General features: G+C 43.9%; 1 protein-coding gene across 6 annotated transcripts in view; it reads left to right on the forward strand.

Annotated features, from left to right (window-relative positions):
* Positions 1–24,119, forward strand: part of LOC118377254 (disks large homolog 3-like) — a 132,438-nt gene that overhangs the window by 42,565 nt on the left and 65,754 nt on the right. For 2 of the 6 annotated variants that reach the window (XM_035764102.2, XM_035764130.2), the window contains exon 1: positions 7,471–8,055. The exons of 1 other annotated variant lie outside the window; for it this stretch is intronic. In XM_035764102.2, the coding sequence (XP_035619995.1) occupies positions 7,678–8,055 (378 nt within the window). In that variant the 5' untranslated portion in view covers positions 7,471–7,677. Of the gene's footprint in view, positions 1–7,467; positions 8,056–24,119 lie in introns of those variants that run through there. 3 more of the 6 variants (XM_035764135.2, XM_035764144.2, XM_035764109.2) reach the window with 3 other exon arrangements.

A 24,119-nucleotide genomic window follows, 5' to 3' on the forward strand; every position in this document is an offset into this window, starting at 1 on the left:
TTTCTCCTTCACCCAAATCCAGATAGCTGATGTTCTGAAAGAGCTGCAAAATCTGGACCCCTTCAAATCAGCTGGACTAGACAATCTGGACCCTCTCTTTCTAAAATGATCTGCCTACATTGTTGCAACCCCTATTACTAGCCTGTTCAACCTGTCTTTCATATCGTCTGAGATTCCCAAAGATTGGAAAGCTGCCGCGGTCTTCTCCCTCTTCAAAGGGGGAGACACTCTAGACCCAAACTGCTACAGACCTATATCTATCCTACCCTGCCTTTCTAAGTTCTTCGAAAGCCAGGTTAACAAACAGATCACCAACCATTTCCAATCCCACCTTACCGTCTCCGCTATGCAATCTGTTTTCAGAGCTGGTCATGGGTGCACCTCAGCCACGCTCAAGGTCCTAAACGATATCATAACCACCATAAGAGACAATACTGTGCAGCCGTATTCATCGACCTGACCAAGGCTTTCGACTCTGTCAATCACCACATTCTTATCGGCAGACTCAACAGCCTTGGTTTCTCAAATGACTGCCTTGCCTGGTTCACCAACTACTTCTCTGTTAGAGTTCAGTGTTTTAAATCAGAGGGCCTGTTGTCCGGACCCTTGGCAGTCTCTATGGGGGTGCCACAGGGTTCAATTCTGGGGCCGACTCTCTTCTCTGTATACATCAATGATGTCGCTCTTGCTGCTGGTGATTCTCTGATCCACCTCTACGCAGACAACACCATTCTGTATACTTCTGGCACTTCTTTGGACGCTGTGTTAATTAACATCCAGACGAGCTTCAATGCCATACAACTCTCCTTCCGTGTCCTCCAAATGTTCGTAAATGCAATTAAAACCAAATGCATGCTATTCAACCGATCGCTGCCCGCACCTGCCCACCCGTCCAGAATCACTACTCTGGACGGTTCTGACTTAGAATATTTGGACAACTACAAATACCTAGGTGTCTGGTTAGACTGTAAACTTTCCTTCCAGACACACATTAAGCATCTCCAATCCTAAATTAAATCTAGATATGGCTTTCTATTTCGCAACAAAGCATCCTTCACTCATGCAGCCAATCTTACCCTCGTAAAACTGACCATCCTACCATTCCTCAATTTCATGTCATTCATGTCATTTACAAAATAGCTTCCAACACTCTACTCAACAAACTGGATGCAGTCTATCACAGTGCCATCTGTTTTGTCACCAAAGCCTGATTTACTACCCACCACTGTGACCTGTACCCCCCCCCCGTTGGCTGGCCCTCGCTTCATATTCGTTGCCAAACCCACTGGCTCCAGGCCATCTACAAGTCTCTGCTAGGTAAAGCGCCGCCTTATCTCAGCTCACTGGTCACCATAGCAGCACCCTCCCGTAGCACGCGCTCTAGAAGGTATATCTCATTGGTCACCCCCAAAACGAATTCTTCCTTTGGCCGCCTTTTCTTCCAGTTCTCTGCTGCGAATGACTGGAACAAACTGCAAAAATCACTGAAGCTGGAGACTCATATCTCCCTCACTAACTTTAAGCACCAGCTGTCAGAACAGTTCACAGATCACTGCACCTGTACATAGCCCACTTGTAAATAGCCCATCCAACTACCTCATCCTCATACTGTATTTATGTATTTATCTTGCTCCTTTGCACCCCAGTATCTCTATTTGCACATTCATCTTTTGCACATCTCTCACTCTAGTGTTTAGTTGCTATATTGTAATTACTTCGCCACCATGGCCTATTTATTGCCTTATCTTACCTCATTTGCACACACTGTATATAGACTTTTTCTGTCTTATTGACTGTATGTTTGTTTATTCCATGTTTAACTCTGTGTTGTTGTTTGTGTCGAACTGCTTTGCTTTATCTTGGCCAGGTCGCAATTGTAAATGAGAACTTGTTCTGAACTAGCCTACCTGGTTAATTAAAGGTGAAACAAAATAAATACATAAATGATTCGCTTCTAGACATTTCTATCCCCAAAATGTATCCTGCTATATGGATAAAAGAGTAATTCATTGTCAGGTAGGATATTGCTTATTTCAGTGATATATAGGTAACTACCAAAAAGGAAACACCAACATAAAGTGTTTTAGTAATGTGTTGGGCCACCACGAGCCAGAACAGCTTCAATACACTGTGGCATAGATTCTACAAGTGTCTGGATCTCTGTTGGAGGGATGCAACACAATTCGTCCACAAGAATGTTATTGGTGAAAACGCTGTCTCAGGCGCCGCTCCATAATCTCCCATAAGTGTTCAATTGAGTTGAGACGGCCATGGTTTAATAATAATAATAATATATGCCATTTAGCAGACGCTTTTATCCAAAGCGACTTACAGTCATGTGTGCATACATTCTACGTATGGGTGGTCCCGGGAATTGAACCCACTACCCTGGCGTTACAAGCGCCATGCTCTACCAACTGAGCTACATTGTTTTCATGCTCAACAAACCATTCAGGAACCACTCGTGCCCTGTGGATGGGGACATTGTCATATGGAGGCATAGCCAAAATAATGGCCTGCCCAGCATTTTTATACATGACCCTAAGATTGATGGGATTTGAATTACTTAATTAACTCAATATATTTTGTATCCCTCATTTAATCAAGTGTTTCCATTATTTTGTTAGTTACCTGTACCTCTCAGTTTAAAATAATTACAAAATAATCTTTACAGATGTTCCATCTCAGTTGAAACACCCCTCTGTATAAGTGTTTTGTAGATGTCCTACTTGACTCTTATAAACTAAGGAGAACCCCGAGCAACGTCTTGTCAGTTGACAGTGAACACATTTCGCTTTTGTAAATTAGTATCAGAGCAAGCATCTATTCCCAGATGCGTCTGAACCGTCACTGTGTGAGTAGGACTGCACTAGGGTATGGACCCAGATGCTGCCACTATTAGTATAGTATACTGCTATACACAATATTCTCAAGCCTTAATGACGAGAAAAAGCATTTTATTGAAATTACTTTATATCCAATGCATCAGTAAGAATATTCTTAAAAGAACATGCATCCATTCTACTTTATAAGCTAATATAGTACACTATCCGTGTTGGAGACCATTTCTTGGTCTGATTTGCCATTGGTAACCTTGTGTATCTCTGTTCCCTTCTTTCTTCCTTTCCCTCTCTCTCTCTCTCTCTCTCTCTCTCTCTCTCTCTCTCTCTCTCATTCCATTTCCTTGTCCTGCTTATACAGATACTACTGGTCATTGATTGGTTTTGATTTAGGAGACCTATCAAAACATTTTATATTTCATATTACATCATTTGTGAAGGAATATGATTCTTTTTCCCAGAGGTACTAGAAACGCACACATGCACACACACATACACTGCATTCGGAAAGTTTTCAGACCCTTTGACTTTTCCCACATTTTGTTACGTTACAGCGTTATTTCTGAAATGGATTCAATGTCCCCCCCCCCCTCATCAATTTACACACAACACCCCATGATGTCAAAGCAAAAATAGGTTTTTATACATTTTTGCTCATTTATAAAAAAAATATATATATTAATGGAAACATAACATTTACATAAGTATTCAGACCCTTTACTCAGAACTTTGTTGAAGCACGTTTGGCAGTGATAAAAGCCTTGAGTCGTCTTGGGTATGACCATACAAGCTTGGCACACCTGTATTTGGGGAGTTTCTCCCATTCTTCTCTGCAGATCCTCTCAAGCTCTGTCAGGTTGGATGGGGAGCGTTGCTGAACAGATATTTTCAGGTCTCTCCAGAGATTATTGATTGGGTTCAAGTCCGGGCTCTGGCTGGGCCACTCAAGGACATTCGGAGACTTGTCCTGAAGCCACTCCTGCGTGGTCTTGGCAGTGTGCTTAGGGTCGTTGTCCTGTTGGAAGGTGAACCTTCGCCCCAGTCTGAGGTCCTGAGCGCTCTGGAGCAGGTTTTCATGAAGGATCTCTCTGTACTTTGCTCCGTTCATCTTTCCCTCGATCCTGACTAGTCTCCCAGTCCCTGCCGCTGAAAAACATCCCCACTGCATGATGCTGCCACCACCATGCTTCACCGTAGGGATGGTGCCAGGTTTCCTCAAGACATGACACTTGGCATTCAGGCCAAAGAGTTCAATCTTGCTTTCATCAGACCAGAGAATCTTGTTTCTCATGGTCAGAGTCTTTAGGTGCCTTTTGGCAAACTCCAAGCGGGCTGTCGTGTGTCTTTTACTGAGGAGTGGCTTTCGTCTGGCCACTCTACCATTAAGGCCTGATTGGTGGATTGCTGCAGACATGGTTGTCCTTCTGGAAGGTTCTCCCATCTTCACAGAGGAACTCTGGAGCTCTGTCAGAGTGACCTTTGGGTTCTTGGTCACTTCCCTGACCAAGGCCCTTCTCCCCCGATTGCTCTTCCATTTAAGAATGATGGAGTCCACTGTGTTCTTGGCGACCTTCGTTGCTGCAGACATTTTTTGGTACCCTTACCCAGATCTGTGCCTCAACACAATCTGGTATCGGAGCTCTACAGACAATTCCTTCGACTTCATGTCTTGGTTTTTGCTCTGACATGCACTGTCAACTGTGGGACCTTATATAGACAGCTGTGTGCCTTTCCAAATCATGTCCAATCAATTGAATTTACCACAGGTGCACTCAAATCAAGTTGTAGAAACATCTCAAGGATGATCAATTAAAACAGGATGCACCTGAGCTCACTTTCGAGTCTCATAGCAAAGGGTCTGAATACTTTTTTTTGGAATTACATGTGCAAAAATGTCTAAAAACCTGGAACTATAAGGTATTGTGTGTAGATTAATGTGGTGAAAAAAATAATTATCTATTTTAGAAGAAGGCTGTAACGTAACAAACTGTAGAAAACGTCAATTGTCTGAGTACTTTCCGAATGCACTGTACACACACACACAAACACATTTCAAGAGATATCTGTGTTCCTACAGTATAGGCAGTCTGTTTCTTTCCGGCTCTCCATTCATCTCTCCTGCCTGTACTGTATCCATCCATTTTCATTCCCTCTGTCATATATTGCCTTTTATACTGCAAACCCCCTCGCTGCATACCGCTGGATGGTAAATATGATGCAGACGATAGGTAAGAGAGACTGAGAGGCAGAGGGAGGATGGTTCCAACATGTGCTTGGTCATGTGTGCCATGATGGATTTGCTTGCAACGTCTTTTCAAGCCACCGCCTTCAAGCACCGCCTTCAAGCTGTGATTGGCTTTGACTGCGTCTTCGTATCCGAGATGGGAGTTCTCAGTGGCCCCTCGCTCTGTAAAAAAATGCTAAAGTTCCCCCTTCTTTCTGCTCCGCTTGCAGAATCTCCATAAGTTACAGGAATAGAATATCATGATAATGAAGTGAGTTACTGTTGCGTGTAATTAAGTGGCTGAGCCTGCTGTTTGTGCCTCCTGGTAGGGCTGCAGAGGCATAGTGTGTACTGACTGTAAGCACTCACTCCGATACACACACACACATTGATACAAATGCATACTCTGTTTTATGTCCCCAGACACACACCAAGATGCATACTCTTAGATGTTCTTTATGTGTACCCTCGAATGTACTCTCTTCCCCCACAGACAGACACACCCAGTTCCATCTCCCCACCACATTTCATTAATAATGCACAGATGCAGGGCTTTAATGCCGACACTGTAACACACAGACACACACATATACACACACACACACACACCAGTTATCCAAAAGACAGACCTTCAGCCTCAGTGTCTGTTCGATGGAGCTCTGATCAACACTTAACTGCTTTGTGCAAGCTTATGAATTTATCTCTAGCTAAAACTCATAACCACACACACAGAAAATACATATCCACCCATACTCTCTCTTCCCGTCTCTCTTCGGCATTCTCACTCACTCTCTCTCTTTCTCCGCCCACTCGAATGCCCAAGCGTGTAATCGTGTTTGTTGCGTACACATGTGTTGATGTCATCATTGTGAACATGAGATATTTCCCCCATGGTTCTTCAGTGAGCCAATGGTTCTTAGATGTACTGGACTGGTCTCTCTACCTGTCAGTAAAGGGCTCTGGTGGTCATGCTATGTTTCATCTAGGTGTTCAGAATGATGTTATTCAATGCTGTTCAAGGCCTGCTGAAAATGTAATACATTGGTATCGGCAGAAGGGCAAGAGAAGGATCTTTAGTATGGTGATTTGTAGGCACCCTTTATTACAAGACAACGCCTAATAATGGTGGTACCTTTTAGTATAATCACCCCTACCATTTTTTAATATACCAAATGCAATAAGATTGTCATGTGAATGTGAGTCGCAACCACACCCGTTTCATTATTACATTATGTCTAGATGTTCAGAGCTATACATGACATTAGCCCTGAGGGTGTCAATCAATGGCCCAAGACAACAAAGCTCCCATCATTGAAACAGAGATGACCATAGACACCTAGGGACCAGTCCCTGGAACCGGGCTGTAAATTAGAGGTTGGATTTTGGCTGCATTGGAATGAGGAAAAACATGGATTCGAATGGCAGAGGATCCCCACTGACGAATGCCAGAGGATCCCCACGGAGGGTTGGAATGAACAAACAGAGAAAGCGGTTATGATCTTTCCTGTCTTTTACTTCCAAACACAGCCCAGTCATATGGAGGAGATGGACAAGTGTGACTAAGTTACAGTCATTGCATGTGTGAGGCAGTGTCTTTCCTCTCTAGGCAGTGAACGATGTGGTTTAGGTGGCATGGCCCCTTTAAAAGCAGCCAGTGAAGCGCTCAGTCCTGTTGGTGCTGCTGCTGCTGATGGCAGTGCTGCCAGTTGATTGGCTGTGGCTGTCAGGGTTGAGGTGCTGGAGGGATGCTGCTACGTATCTCCCTCTCCCCCTCGCTCTCTCTCTCGTGCTTTCTCGCTCTCTTTTGCTCAATCTCCCTCGCTTGCTCGCATCCCTCTGTATAATCCACATCTAGGGCAGGCAGGCTGAGAGGCAATCCAGTGCTCAGCTCCTCTCTGCAGGCTGAGAAAAGGGAGAGAGAAACAGAAAGAAAACACTGCTTCTCAACACGAGGTGAAACAGGAGGAAGAAAACGGGATTGAAAAAAGGGAAGAGAAATACAGAGGACGATTTCATCTGAGGATATCATTTATATATATACATATTGTTTATATATATATTTGTATACACGCATATAGATATTTATATATATATATACATATATCTCTGTATATATCTGTGTATTTGTGCTAGTCTGTTTATATTCATATTTTTATATGTATTTGTGTGTGTGTAAATATATATAATATATAAACAAATAAATATATATATCTATGAATTTATATACATATCACTGTGAAACAAGAGCGGCGAGAGAAATTCTACCATCGGGGCTGGTCTCTGATTGTGTGACCATATACAATATTATTTTCTTTGATCTTCTACGTCAAGAGGAAGGAAGACCACATACTCATTGTGAATTTTTGGGTTTTCCTGTTGCTACCTCCCCCCTTCGCTCTTTTTTTTTTGCATCTGAGGGGAATGAAGAGAGGAAAGTAACAGGATTTGGAGAAAAAAGGAGAATCAGTTGAATTGCTGTGATTAGTGTTATTTGCGTCAGTATTAGCGCTCTGCGAGCCGATCGCAGCGTGCTGCGTGTGATCTGAGGGGAGGCAGCAGAGAGAAAGTGCCACACCACGCCGCTCAGCGCAGCACAGCGCCAGCACAGCCAGCATGCACAAACACCACCACTGCTGCAAGTGCCCAGAATGTTACGAGGTGACTCGCATGGCCGCCCTGCGCAGGATGGACGCCCCTCAGTACCAAGAATGGCAGACCGAGCCCTATGGATACCCGGCCGGGTACGGGCCCGGGGGCGGGCAGACCTTACCCCAGCCTCCAGCCTCGGGCGGAGGAGGAGGAGGAGGCATGGGAGGAGGAGGGGGCACTCTGGGGAGAAGTAAGGGCAAGATGATGTCTTCCGGGGGTCCCGGAGGCCCAAACCCCAAGCTTCAATCCAAGGGCGGCCCCAAGGTGAATGGCAACACCGCCGGTGGTCAAGCAGGTTGGTGGCCGGAATGCACCTGTTCCAACCGGGAGTGGTACGACCAGGTAACTACCTCAACCTCCTCAGCCGGCCTTATGGCCATCTATCCCATGCCTCTGGGGGCGTAGGGATTAGGCAGAGGGGCAGTGGGTGAATGGGATTTGATGTGAGGTTGTTGGGTTGAAACAGACATGTGTACACCTTTTTAGAGGTGCTTATCTGTCTTGGTGAAGCCTGTTGTGCTGTGGTGTGGTAGAGAGCAACCTCAGCTCTCTCATATGCACTGCTTCATCCCAGCTCTAATACAGATTATCTGTTCATCTGTTCATACTCATTCATTCATTTAGGGAGTAGTGGGCTGTTTCGTATTCATTTGTCTACCATGCAGAGCAGGCCTAGTGTTCTATATTCACTTCAACATAAAAATGGCATGCCTTAAGATCAGATGGGAATAAGTATTGCTTATTTGTTGCTTTTCACCAAAGGCCTATGTTAACAGACTAAAACAGCCCTGCATTCGTTTTCATTCAACAGCCACAGAGAGTGTAGCGGGGATCGAGCAATATTCATTGAAGGCTAAATTATGCTAAAGCCGGCTCATTACGCTGCAATGCAGACACATGTTTCTCCTCCATCGGCCCTTAACAAAAATACATTTTGCCTGACATATATGAAGCATGTTTCTCACAGATGAACTAATGAAAGGGTTGTCTCTCATCTGGCAGATTTCCTGTAGAGAGAGGGAAGATGAGATTAGGAGGAGAGGAGGGGGAGAATGAGGAGAAAGACAGACTCCATTAGATGGCTTATTTCTGTATGTGGCTGGTTATTCCTTAAAAGATGTACATTGCTCTGCGATGGAGGGTTGGGTGAGATGGAGGGGTTGGACCAAGCTGACTGATGAAAGGGAAGAAGCCTCCATCCTACTGGGCAGATATGATACTGTAACTAGGACCATTTAAACCAGCACATGTTTTATATTCTCCATTCACCATTTCCTTTATAGTCTTGTCTCAATCTTGACATTTCTCTTTTGACTAAAGCTAGGAACACAATCTGTAATTAGGCAGGGTGCGTGCGTGCGTGCGTGCGTGCGTGCGTGCGTGCGTGCGTGCGTGCGTGCGTGCGTGCGTGCGTGCGTGTGTGTGTGTGTGTGTGTGTGTGTGTGTGTGTGTGTGTGTGTGTGCGCATGCATGAGAGTGAGCTGGGGTTGGGGGAAGGGCCACTGTGTGTGTATGAAATGGGTGTGTGTGTGTCTGTTTAGTCCCATAATATACACGGTGTTCGAAGCTACTGTGTATGTGTGTGAATTTATTTGAGCAGAGAGCATAAAACGGCAGGAGAGAGACACAGAGTGGGGGTAAAATGGAGGCTGAAATCTCATTGGCAATGTTGGAGAAATTCTACTGAGCACAGATGAACAGCAACCTAACTGATATTACTATTTGGCCTCCCTACAAGAACCAGGGAGGAAGAGGTTTCATTAGTAAAGGAAGCATAATCGTGTAGCCTACGATTTGCTTCCTTGACATTGTGCTGTAATAATAATCTATTGTATATTCTAACCAGTCCATATCCACCGTCAGCTGTGCCCAAGCCAATCAGGCAGATTTCATTTCTCACGTTTAAAACCTCACGGCAGTTTTGATTACGTAAGCATTTTCGTGTCGATTATTTATTTACCATCAGTACAAATATCTTCCTGCCAACTGCTCATTCCCAGCGTAAATATAATGTCTAGATTGCAAATGAATTGGAGCCAATATCTCGTGAAATGTTTTTCAGCTGCTCATTCATTTATGTAGTGGCTTGTCAATTCATGCGAAGGGGGTGGGTTATTTAGAGCATGCATCATCACAACTTAGCCACAGCCTTTGATAGATGAAATCAATGGAGCTAAAATGATTGGTCCTGCTACTCTTCTGTCATCCTGTCAGAGGATCTTTGGGATGGTTTAATGCCTAATATATTGCATTTGCACATTATCACTGGTCTTTATTAGGAGAAAGTCTGGGTGTACAGAGAGACGTTTCAACGTGTGTAAAATACAGCATACAAATCCAAACAGTGATAATCTGCAGTGTAACCATGTTGTTGTAACCACAGCATCACCGGACATACAGAGAAAGAATTAGTGATGACAGGAAAGAGAGGTGAAAACGCTAATGTAGAAAAAGAGAGCACTAAACCAATAAAGACAGCCGGCCTGGAGAGGGGGAGGGGATTATGTAAGAGGAGGCAGTTGGTGGTGCTGAGAGGGGATGCTCAGAGAGAGAGCGAGAGAGGGAGCCCCATGGCTCTGTGGACAAGCATCTGTCCCTCAGCCTCCTAAAAGGCCCTCTACAGGGTCAGGTTTGAACCCTCTCAGTCTCCAGTACAGCATCAACACAGCACCATCCACCTCTGCTTGCTGTGGGCAAAGCACAGCCTTGGATGGATGTTGGAGCATCTCTGTTCCCTTCAGTCCCCACTGCACATCCATGGGTGGGAATTTCCCCCCTCCCCCACAACCATTCGCAACCCTCACAAGACGCCAGGCCAGGCATGGACATGTGTAATGCTCATATTATACACAGTCACACAACCACACTGATCTTTCTGATACATGCATCTTTTGGAAGATTTTTGGGAAACTGAAACTGTTATTAGTAGTCATCCGACATAATCTCTCAAAATAATACATGATTACAGTTGGTTAACATATTTTCATATCTGGGTTTTTTCAAAGGATTTTGATAGCAAGAAGCGTTCCATAAAAAGTTCCTAAAATGGCTAAGAAATTGTTCCAAACTAACCAAAGTATACTATGTTACCTTCCATTTAACCGCACGTCTTTGTTCTCCTCCCTCCCCACCATATCTCCTTGAAAGCAAGATTACAGTCAATGGCTATTGTCAGGGGGTTGGTTAAGTTAATTATGGATGGATGGATGTACATGAAGCCAGTTGGGATTAAAAGGAGCATTTCCTTTAAACATGAGCAGTTGAATTTCCATTTGAGAGATGAGGAGACCCTGGCCTAATGGGAGGCTTCTTCACTCAGAGCTCTCCCTCCCCCTCAGGCTCCAATCTGTCTGTGTGTGCTCTCCAGCTCTGTGCCTATGATTAGCTTGAAATATTAATTGGATTTTACTTTATTTATTATGAGCGAGATATTAAACATTTTCCAAAATGCCCTCCCAGTCCCCCATGCTCTGTCGTAGGTCTATTGTTTACCAGATCATTGGTGCTCTGTGGACATACAGCATCATGCATGAGCGTTGAGTGAGGGCTTACATCATGAACACTCCCATAGGTGGCTTCTGGTCGAGAGCCTCAGGTTTGGATCAGAAATGTCTCTTGGCCTCTCTCTCGCTGGGTGGTCACGGTTGTTATTCCTGCTCACTGAAACTTTGGCTCGCTCTCCAATGTCTCCATTTTCGACGATCCAACCACTAGATGTTTCTACAATAGTTGAATAGTAAATAAACAGTTATTAACAGACTTTTAGTCCAAGTTTTTCTTTGATAGTTATATCCACATATCTGGTGTGTTTGCATCATGCCACATTTCTTCAAGGTTAGTACAGTATGTGGAATCTCTGTGCATACAGCAAATATATACATTTTCTTTGTGCATTTTTGTGTCAATGTGATGAGACTTTGTCCATTTTGATGTAATTTTCCAGGCCTCTAACAGGGTCCAGCCCAAGGAGTATTACAGGAGATGACTTACAAAGGCGTTTTACCTAGATGTCTTGAGCTCAGACCCCTGTTGTGATTTAGACAGCCTCCGTCAGAACGCAGGAATATTCTCATCAGATCAAGAGGGATTTATCTCTGAGCTGATCTCAAAATGGGGAGCAAGGACAAGGGGATGTTGGCATGATAGGCTATGGCTACACTACACTGGGACTGGAGCGTTAGTGCCCTTATTACAGGAACATGCAAGAAGGACAAGATGTATGGCCTTCTCATGACATGTATTCTGAGGTCCATCCATACACCCTGGCCATTTTTACAGATGATTCATTCATGGTTGTCTTTTAAGTGTCTTATCAATGTGGAAGAGCCTATTTGCATATATATTGGATGTAACGTTACATGTCAGCGTTGTCATTGGCTAATATTCCTCTCTCTGATGGGGAAGATACTGTATGTCCAATCTATATAACATATGTCAGCAGATATCCAGTGTATCGTGCTGTCACTGGGGCCTCTGAGAGAAGATGATGGGATAGGATGGATGGAAGGGAGATGATAGGAGAAGGGAGCATAGGGGGGTTAGTTGGTAGGTTTTCACTGTTTGTCTGGCCTGAGATGTCCCAGGGTTGACATGTACAGCCAGTAATAATGCATAGCTTTCAAACAGTACATCTGGAGTGATACAGAGAGAGGTAAGAAACAGGAGCAGCTAGGTTCCTGGTGGTGAGGCCTGTCTATCAGTGAGTGTAGCGGAGTTGATTGGTGGGGTGCTGTCTCTCCTTTTTAGAGAATGTTGATCACAGGCCGCCCCAGACAAAGATGGGGTTGGGGTGGATCCCAGGGGGGCCAAACCTCCCCCACTCCAGCCACCCTATTATCTCTGGTGACTCTTAAAGGCCAGACAGCTTGGCATTCAGAGAATGATGTCATTCTAAATGCAGTGTGTGTCTGTAGAAAAAAGGGGGGGTTTCTGTGCCTGTTTCTGACTAATCACTGGGGCTGAGTGCTGGACGGATGCTCGGGGGTTACAGAACAGGATATCCAGAGTCAGCTTGGTGTCAGACAGTGTGGGATGTTTTGTGCTTGGTTTGATACTTTGATACTTTGGTTTGCTACTCTGAATTCCTACACATTTTTTTGTGAATCATAGCTTTTGCAAAATGCAATTGCTACATTGTGCTACTTTATACAGTTCATGAGACTCGTGGGATCTCAGCCTTGTGCATTTTGGTGTGATAAAACATAAAAGAGTAGGTCAGTCTGTTTTGTCTTTGCTGCCGTGTGCACATAAAGCTGTATTTGGGTAAACAAAATGGATACATTTGACCCTAATATCCAGTACAGTGTATTCAGGAGGGACACAGTGTGGATCCAGATATGTAGGAGGCATGAAATAGACACTGGAGCTAATTGTGGGATCCTACTCGGTCCGCAAACTTTGGTATTGTATAACCTCCATACCAGGCTAGCCAGCAGTGCCCTGCCCCGTGGGAGGAGAGTCGTCCAGCTAGCTGCCGTGGTTCCAGTGCAACACAGTTACTTCATAATAGAGGTCGACCGATTAATCGGTATGGCCGATTAATTAGGACCTATTTCAAGTTTTCATAACAATCGGAAACCGATTTTTAGAATTTATTATTATTATTATTATTATTATTTTACACCTTTATTTAATCTTTAACTAGGCAAGTTAGTTAAGAACGCATTCTGATTTTCAATGACGGCCTAGGAACGGTGTATTAACTGCCTCGTTCAGGGGCAAAACGACAGATTTTCACATTGTCAGCTCGGGGGATCCAATCTTGCAACCTTACAGTTAACTAGTCCAATGCTATAACCACCTGCCTCTCGTTGCACTCCACAAGGAGACTGCCTGTTATGCGAATGCAGTAAGCCAAGGTAAGTTGCTAGCTAGCATTAAACTTATCTTATAAAAATCAATAAATCAATCATAATCACTAGTTAACTACACATGGTTGATGATATTACTAGTTTATCTAGCGTGTCCTGCGTTGCATATAATCTGACTGAGCATACAATCGTACAATTATCTGACTGAGCGGTGGTAGGCAGCAGCAGGCTCGTAAGCTTTCATTCAAACAGCACTTTCGTGCGTTTTGCCAGCAGCTCTTCGTTGTGCGTCAAGCATTGCGCTGTTTATGACTTCAAGCCTATCAACTCCCGAGATGAGGCTGGTGTAACCAAAGTGAAAAGGCTAGCTAGTTTGCGGGGTGTGCGCTAATAGCATTTCAAACATCACTCGCTTTGAGACTTGGAGTGGTTGTTCCCCTTGCTCTGCATGGGTAACGCTGCTTCGAGGGTGGCTGTTGTCGATGTTCCTGGTTCGAGCCCAGGTAGGAGCGAGGAGAGGGACGGAAGCTATACTGTTACACTGGCAATACTAACGTGCCTATAAGAACATCCAATAGTCAAGGGTCAGTGAAATACAAATGGTATAGAGGGAAATATTCCTATAATAACTATAACCTAGAACTTCTTACCTGGGAATATTGAAGACTCATGTTAAAAGAAACCACCAGCTTTCATATGTTCTCATGTTCTGAGCAAGGAACATAAACGTTAGCTTTCTTACATGGCACACATATTGCACTTTTACTTTCTTCTCCAACACTTTGTTTTTGCATTATTTAAACCAAATTGAACATGTTTCATTATTTATTTGAGGCTAAAATGATTTTATTGATGTGTTATATTAAGTTAAAATAAGTGTTCATTCAGTATTGTTGTAATTGTCATTATTACAAATAAATTGCAAAAATCGGCCGATTAATCGGTATCGGCTTTTTTGTCCCCCAATAATCGGTATCGGTATCGGCGTTGAAAAATCATAATTGGTCGACCTCTGTCATCGCTAATAAGATTATGGAGTAATCTGCCAGCCAGCCATCCATCCATCCATCTCAAACAGACCTTTGCCTAAAACAAAATGTACCGGACTCATAAAGATTCAAGGGAGGAGAGCAGCACGGTGAATCACTGCAAATGCACTGTGAAACAGAGGGGACAAGGTGTGCTGCAATATTTATGTGCACTTTTACAAAAGTAAACTTTTTCTACACCATTAGAGGGGGCAAGGATTATGTGCTTGAGAAGAGGCCGGCCCAGACGTGGACGTCAGAGTGACGGGGACATTTGACAGCTATTAGAAAAGTAGTAGACCTTGAACAGTCAGGTGTGTTGGTCTAACAATGACCCTGGACTAGATCCTAACCTCACCTCCCACACCTCCTTTAAAAGCTGCTGCAGCTCCCATGGACTTGCAGTACTTCATTCACAGAGAGGTGGACCTGCTTTGTTTCAAGTTAGGCTTACTGTAAATATAAATATTCGACTCAACATATAATACAAATATGCTTCTCAGATGCAACCAAATCTGCAGTATATGTTTATAAAAAACTTATACTGCAGAATTGAATGAAATGTGTATTGGTGTGGGCTGTTTGTACTGCATGTACATGATGTGTGTATAACGGCTTGCCTGCTTTCTGCCATGTATGGTGAGGCCAGGCCATGTGATCCGAATGATGTTTGTCAGAGCCCCTGCCTGGGCCCAACCCTCTGCCTCTCCCAGCCAGCCAGGGAGGAGAGGAGAGAGGGGAGGGGAGGGGAGGGCTGTTTGTTTGCTTGCCTGCTTTGTTTTATTTAGGGGGTTTTGCTGATCAAGGTAGTGGCTGGCCTAGAAACGCAAATGTGCTGTGCAGGGCTGTACTCCTGATTCAACGATGGGACCATCGTTCCCTTGTTCTGTCAGGAAGATAAGGGAGGAGGAAGAGGCCTTTCATTGGTTGATGATGGGGGAACACGGTCACATGGTCTCGCCCCCCTACTGCTATAATCTATAATGAATAATATGTACAGAAAACAGTGCTGTGTGATTTATGTATGGTACTTCTAGCTTCAACAGTCATCTCCTGTTGCCTTATCTGGGTTCTATTCCTCTATTGCTCTTGGCTGGGTATGCTTCAGATCGCAGCACTAACTCCTGGCCAGAGCGTACTAGAACACCCACACACTGCCACGGGACTGCATGCATCACATCGATAACGCTGAAGACTGGGCCTATCCCCAAGCCTTCTGACTCCTCTCCTTTTTTGTGGGTGTCCGTGGGCGCTTTCAACAGCGCTCGGGCTATTGTTCCACTGCTCGTAATTTTAGAAACGCAGCTCTGGCTCCAGTGGATGCATGTATTGTATACTGTAACGGTGTAGACAAGGGCCTGCAGATCTGGAATATTCTTCACAGTAGAGTGTTGACTGGATGCTGTTATTCATGCAGTATTGTGAAGCTGTTGTCTCCAAACGTGTTGATTGTTCAGATTAATATTGAGATGCAGAATGAAGACTAAATCCTAAAGCGAGAAGAGCTGAAATATCAGACTTAGATGTCTTTTCCCATTTTCTGGAGAGTTGTGTCTTGTGAGGAGAACATTTGGCGATGCAGTCAGTGCATCTCTTCCCATGTGTAGCGTAGTTGCACTGAGTGCCATCTGATCTCGCTAATGCATTATCCAAGCAGCCCTTTAGCCATTTGGTCTGCTGGCCTCCATTTTTTTTTGTTGTTTTTTTTACCGTTTTTTTATATCATCCTCTCATCTCTTCCTCTGCCGTCTGTCTTTCTCATGCATTGTCCGGATCAAAAGCTCCAATCAACTAGCTACATGGTGTGGGTATGTTTCAGCAGGCTGCTTCAGCTCTGTGCGTCAGTATAATTAGCACAGCTTTTCTCTGCCAGTTTAAGAGGATGTGCACGAGGTGCTGCTTCATTAATATACAGCCGCTACGCCTTCAAAACAATCACGTCTTTTATCTTTGAAGTCGCACTGAATACGTTGTTTTTTTCCGCCATCGAAATGAGGCCTTGAACAAATTGAATGCATTAAACTAAATGATGAAGGTTGATCCATAGTTGAAATACGTGGATTCCTTTTGACAAATCTAACAATTAAACTGTGGAAGGTCTTTTTGAACCTGCTGTTGATTGCACATCTGTTTAACATAGAGCAATTGGTTTAAATTATTCATGTTTTCACCGCAATTCCAGTAGTGTCTGTGTTTTTCATTGCTGTTTCGATTGGTCCTAGTCACTATGCCTCTGAAAAACCACTCCGAATGGGATCAACACAGTACAAGCACCATAGTCACATACAGAAGCATATGTTTGCCTGACACTGCGCTAACCCTTCATCCCTCCTCCCTCTCTCCCCCCTCCCTCCCCAGTGAAAAGACAAGATGAGTGAGAGGGTGACTGATGTTATCCAAACATACAGTATGTCTATGCTAGAGCACAGACCACAGATCATCCTTTAACAGGCCCCTGGTTCATTATCAGTCATTATTGCCCAGTGGATATACAGTATACTGTGTCTACCCATTGAGCTTAATGTGCTTAAAAAAGTACCCCCCTCCCTCTCTCTGGGAAATGGAGACCGATATCCCCAGCCTAGAGAAAGAGACGGAGAACGAGATAAAACAGATGGCGAGAGCACAACTCGACTGTTCCTGGTTCCAAACAATATAAACAATCCATTCTTAATATCCTACTTCTCATTGCACTGTAGATGGGGTACACCAGCCTTGACATAGCTTTTTCTGGATTTATGACATTTCCTCTCCCTCTGTGTATCTAGGGTGTCTGTGAATATGCCATATTTGAGGAGAGGTTGGTGGCCGTCAGTGTCTTGTCTACACTGTATGATTGCAGCTCTCAAACTCATATTTCCTTTCCTCCCCTGGATTTGTGTTAGTGCCTCATACACTGTAGTATTACACAGAGTATTTCACTGTGTTCAGTAAGACCCCTAAGACACTGCCTTGCCCAATGTCTTCAGACTACAGAGCATGAGCAATACTGTATACGAATATATTTTATCTCCATTTTTTTATTCTGCTGAACATACATTATATTTGATAACCAGCGTCTGGTGTCATCTCTGCATCTCTCCGTCCTCTGACTGTACTGTAGTACTGTATTTAAGCTTTAGCACAAGCGGGGCCTGTCCAGATTACATGGTGGATTACCATATTACGTTATCAAAGTTTCTAAGTAGTACATGGTCAGCGGGCAGCAGCCCAACGTTGGAGCTGGCAGGGCTCAGCGGGCCATACACAGCAGAGCAATAAGAACTTCATTGGACACTGATGTAATTGTCTTTATGCATCAGTGTAGCACCTCTGCTACTCTGTGCTATTGTGTTATTGTTTTATGACTGGCGGCCGATTCAAGGCGCCCGATAGTATTTGGGTTGCGCTTGATTTATAAGCATTAGAACGTTGGCGGTTGGCAACCTTACTCAGTGTAGCATTACCATGTCATCTTTATACTAACAGCACAGCAGCCATCTTCTGGCCATTGAAGTAATGTTAGGAACCTTAATTTCCAAGATTTTAAAAAACAATTAAAAAAACATAGTCTAATGCCATTCCTCAACCTTGGCTATAGTTGAGGTGCGATCGATTAATTATTTGAAATCGTAGTGAGTATTTGAGGCCCATCTTTACTGTATAGAGTTAGTTTGAAGAGCTATTCTTAGGATAAACTACATATACACTATATATACAAAAGTATGGGGACACCTCTTCAAATTAATGGATTTGGCTATTTCAGCCACACTCATTGCTGGCAGGTGTATAAAATCGAGCACACAACCATGAATCTCCATAGACAAACATTGGGAGTAGAATGGCATTACTGAAGAGCTCAGTGACTTTCAACGTGGCACCGTCATTGGATGCCACCTTTCCAACAGGTCAGTTCATCAGATTTCTGCCCTGCTAGAGCTGCCCTGGTCAACTGTAAGTGCTGTTATTGTGAAGTGAAAACGTATAGGAGCAACAACGGCTCAGCCGTGAAGTTGTAGGGTCACACAAGCTCACAGAACGGAACTTCCACGTGCTGAAGCGTGCAGCACTTAAAAATGGCCTGTTCTAAGTTGCAACACTTTCTACCTAGTTCCAAACTGCCTCTGGAAACAACCTACCCAACTTTATGAGCAACACACAACTACCACCTGGAAACACCACAAGTATGCACTTGACATACAATAGGAATTCATGAAACTTTTAAAACATTGCAACTGTGTGAATGTTCACTGGTTGCCAATTAGACCGGGTGTGTATATTCTGGCAGCCTAAAACCTACCCAACCAGTCCGAATAATTAATTACCTTACCATGAGCAGGTAATTAAAGGGATAGTTCGACATTTTGGCAATTTAGTATCCTCATAGATACCATTTTTATGTGTCTGCGTGCAGTTTGAATGTGTTAGACTGGAAGTCTAAAGGAACAGCTAGCATGCTAGTTGTTCCTGTACGCAGAGACATAAAAATGGTATCCATGAGTTAATCTGTCTCTGGGTAAGTAGAAAAAAAGTGTGACATTGTGTCAATTAAGCCCATTTTTCCTTTAATGGAAAAATTCCACCCAAAAACCATAGTTTGGTCATTTGTTTCATTAGTCCATTGTTGACATAGTCACAAAATGTTTTGTTTTCAACACCTAAGTTTTCAATATATGTAACTTTCAAAATACAAATACTGAAAGATAGTTTTGGGGTGGAGTTTTCCTTTAAGTAAGCTAAGTTGAGAGCCTATGTAAAAGTCTCTGAGAGGGTTTTGTGCATGCAGGAACAGTCATGTATGTTTTTTTTTACATAGTAGTGTAGTTTAACAGGAAGAATAAACCAATATTGCGATATGCCTCGCTCATCTCGATATCAAACATATCAAGTCAAATGATCGATATTGGTCCCCACCACTAGCAAATACAGTATAGGCCTGTTGTCTGTTATTTAGGGATAACTATGGTTCTTTAACCTCAGGCTGATACTGTCCTTTTGAAACCTGAGTCCCCCAAAACTCATTACAAGTGAAGAAAGGGCTGTGATTCTTAAAGAAGCAGTGTTTCAAAAGAAGAAAAGCAGTTTATTATGTGATATTAGTCATTGTGATTTTCAGAAGGGCTGCTTCAGGAAATAGGAAAAGCGACTTGAACTCCCATTAAGCCTTTGTAATAGCAGATTCCCCAGTGGGGCTCTCTAAATGTATATTTGGAGCAGGAAAGCCACGGCTGGATGGGCTTGGACCTGGGATTCGTTGCCTGATCTCAGTCGTCTCAGTCTGTCTATTGGCCCATGGTAATGTCACAGAGCTCAGGCTCCTAGAGTTGGCCACTGAATGTGCAGGGATATTTGTGTCAATGAATCGCATAGATGATCAACGATCATTTGAATGGCCTGATCATTCATGGGTCTCAGTTTCACTCTTGCCAGCCTTTTACAAAATGAAAGATTCACTGAGGGCATCTGCGTGATGTCTATGCACTAATCTTAGCCACAGTATCTTGGAGATGGCCCTAATTTGTAGTTGAACTGAATTACATAATATCCTAGTACATATCCCTGTGTTAAAATAAGTAAGGCAGTAATGTTGAGCACTGCCTTCCTACACATGAAGCCATAAGATGTCTTCAGCTGTGTCTCTGTCTGTCCCTGGGGCAGAGGACCTTGAGGAGAGGAGGGTAGAGGAGGGGAGGAGACAGTGTTGCCATGGTGCAGTCTCAACCAGAGCTGTACATTAGCTCTGCTGCTCGGCTAATTACGGAGAGAGACTGCAATGTTGAGGCGCAGACAGGCAGCAAGACAGGCAAAGGACTTTTTTCAGCGAAGGATTTTTTGATATCGCATAGATATGGAGGACATGTAGTACACATGTGTAAGTTACACAGTTACACATTTCATACATTTTATTTTACAAACATGAATGAGGATTTACTTCAAATGTTTTTGAAGGACAGAATCAAATACTATAGGTCCTACTACCAAGGATACTGTTTGAGGTAGAGGCAGCTAGTGGAGGAGTGAGGAGCCATTCTGGTTCTAGTTGTGGTGCTGCTTCCCTCTCCTGTGTTACCTGGCGTACCACTTGTGTAACACCGAGAGGTCTTCCAAGCAGCCGAGCCCCAGAGCCTTGCTGTGAATAGGCTGCTGGAGAGGCTGCAGATCATGATCAGCCAGTTTAGAAAACCCAATATGGGCCGCTGTGGATTAATGTTCCCCATTTTAAAATTCCAATGATGTAATCAGCCAAATCCAAGCATTGCATTTTCTCATTTGGGGGGGGGGACAGAGAGAAGAGGACGGAAGGAGGGGTGGAGGGGCTCAGAAGCGAGAGGAGTATTGCAATATTAGGCCATGCACTTTGAACCCCGGACTGTCATCTCCTGTGGATGCTGTGTCTTCCTGGCAGGCTGACCAGATGATGCCATGGTTACATGTGGTTGTGCAAGTTACAGCGCATTATCAAAATGAAGCCACTGACACCACAACGCCAGATTGCTCTCTCTTGTGCCCAGGAGACGAAAAGCTGTTAGAGATTTGGTCATTTTGAAAACTCATCCTAGCTATTATAGCCATGGTGAGTATAGTATTCAGCATATTTTCATGTCTGTTATAACAGATCCTTATTATGTTTTTACTGCAGTTGAATACTCCAAATGATTGTTATTCTTGATGTTCAGATCATGACCCTCCTCTGTGTTGTGCAGATATAAAGACCTCCATCTATTCCTCTTGTCTAAGCGTCCTCAGAGGGTACTAGTGATGAGCTGCTGGAGTCCTATATGGAATTACAACAGAGTTGCTTCATGGGAGATTCTTTGACATACAGAGGATTTTCGTTAAGCCAATGTTAGCATAGTAAGGGAATTGTATAGTTTATCTTAACCTTCTTGTACTGTATATTCAAATCTTGATTTACATTTGAGTATAATCAATATAATACTTTAGAATATTTATATTTTCTGGCTACAGTACTTAACAGTATCTAGTGCTACGATGCTGTGTGGTGCTCTTATGTTGTTTTCCATGGTCTGACTGAAGGCTTCTGAACAAAGGCCAGTCCTTACCATCGGATCAGAGGCCTCTATGCTGAAAGGTTACAACTTCAAAGCCTCTTGTTGTCTGTCTGTGCTCTGATCAGCGTTTGCGTCATATGTCCATGCCCAAATGACGGTTGCTCTGACTCTGATCTGCTCTGATCTGTGCTGAGACATGAGTCCTCCATGAGGCCTGTGTGTCGTGATCCAACCTGAGGTGTTCTGCAGGAGAAGAAGAGACGAGAAAATCTGGGCCCTCAACAGGAGGCAGATTGGCTTGGCAATCCCCAAAGTGATACAAACGTTTGAAACAAAGGACCCTTTTTTCCCACCGCCGTTTCATTTGGCAGGAAATACACCAGCATATGGACAAACGTGCTCATGAATGTATTCATAATTGTGCATTCGTTTTTAGCCACAGTTTTTGTTGCCTTATCGTTTTCCTACTTTACTGTAATTCTTCATCACTTTCAACACCTTCGCGCTTTGCCAGCCAACGTGAACGCGGGCAGGGCAGGCAGTGAATGGAGCTGTGTGTGGGTGTTTTCGGAGTCGAGGAATAAAGACCTGCTGAGCCCTGTGGGCCATGATGACTGGAGGGGAAAGAGGGGAGGGGAGCTGCTGGGCTGTTTGTACTGCCACAGGGGCGCCACCTGGGACCGGCCTCCGCCTGCTCTCCATCCTCTCTCCATCTTGGCCAGGGTCAGAAGTGGCTCTGTCATCTGCACTGGTTGTTTTAACAGTAGATCAAAGATGATCCGTGTGTGACAAACCCTTAGTCCCACATGTACAGTGTTCTTCCCCTACCGACCAACTGGCTCCCTCTGCTTCCCTCCCCATCTCCCCATGGCTCGCAGGTTCAGCTTAATGATTCAAATGGTCTTTTTTTTAAAGAAACAAATGAATCATAATTTGTTTTTGGTGCTTTTTTGAGCGGACGGTGTTGTTGTGTTTATATGGGCGGTACTGTGTCTGGTGGTGCTTAGGCAGGCATGGCCTGGAAGGGATCAGCTGGCCCTCTGCCCCCGAGTGACACACCAACACACTCAACGGTCAAAGGTCACACTGTGTAGTGCCAAAATAAGCTGCCAAAATAAGGCCATCATGTCACGAAACACTCACTCGTAATCCTCATCATCACAGAGAAACAGCCCATGTTCTATGATCAGAACACAACCATAGAATCATAGAATCCTGTATTTCATATGTCATTGACTATGGATGACAAAACATTATTATAGTCAGCGAGCTTCAAAATGGCAGCGAAGTGCTGTACACTGTCGCTGGCGCTCACTGAGAACAGGCAGAATCCCAAACAGCACAGAAGTGTTGCTCTCAGCTTAGCAACAAGGGGTAGCAACCAGCCGAGAGAGAGCTGCCTGCAAGCTAGCATGCTGCAGAGACCTCTGATGTAGAGGGAGAATTTTACCCCCTCCAGATCAGTGCCATGTTAATGGGTTTGAGAGTGCATCCACCGTTTTTGTATTGTTATTATTATAATTTCTAGTAATAATAATAATTTCTAGTAATAATAATTGTCCATAACAACGTTATGACGCACATGTGTTGGTGGTCATTTTAAGCAATTTGTCAATCAATCTGACATCTATCTGAGGAGCGGAGGAGCCTGTTGCAGTCAGACTGTGGTCAAACATAGTGCACTACATCAGGAATAGTGTGCCAATTCGGACATGTTCAGTGTAATAGTGAGTGGAAATGATTAGAGCAGACTGACGGACGGAGGTGGGTCAAGTAACCTGGCACCAGTAGCATCCGACAGACAGGGTTGGGGGTAGATTAAATTATCAACCCAGATTCTTCTGATTCTCTCTCCATACCACACAGCATAATCCACAGACCAGGCAGCAGCTGCCACTGCCCCAGGCATCCCAAAAAATAAACACTGACCACACATAGACAACATTAATACAACACATGGACAACATTAATACAACACATGGACAACATTAATACAACACATGGACAACATTAATACAACACATGGACAACCCTAATACAACACATGGACAACCCTAATACAACACATGGACAACCCTAATACAACACATGGACAACCCTAATACAACACATGGACAACCCTAATACAGCACATGGACAACCTTCTTACAACACATGGACAACCCTAATACAACACATGGACAACCCTAATACAACACATGGACAACCTTCTTACAACACATGGACAACCCTAATACAACACATGGACAACCCTAATACAACACATGGACAACCTTCTTACAACACATGGACAACCCTAATACAACACACGTTTAAATACAAGCTTACATGATCGCATGGACACATGCACGCATACACACACACACACACACACACACACTCACATGTAAGCCATAGCCTACACACACCCATGAACACGCTAGGGCTGGGAATTACCAGGGACATCACGATACTTAGGTGACGATATGACATGTTTTACGATTCTCACGATTCTATATGTATTTCAATTCGACACTGTGATTTTATTGCGATTTGATGCTCCAAACATATTTCTCACCATATGTCTGCTGCAGAGG

This window comes from Oncorhynchus keta, chromosome 4 (assembly GCF_023373465.1).
Source record: "Oncorhynchus keta strain PuntledgeMale-10-30-2019 chromosome 4, Oket_V2, whole genome shotgun sequence".
In the NCBI taxonomy this organism is placed as follows: domain Eukaryota; kingdom Metazoa; phylum Chordata; class Actinopteri; order Salmoniformes; family Salmonidae; genus Oncorhynchus; species Oncorhynchus keta.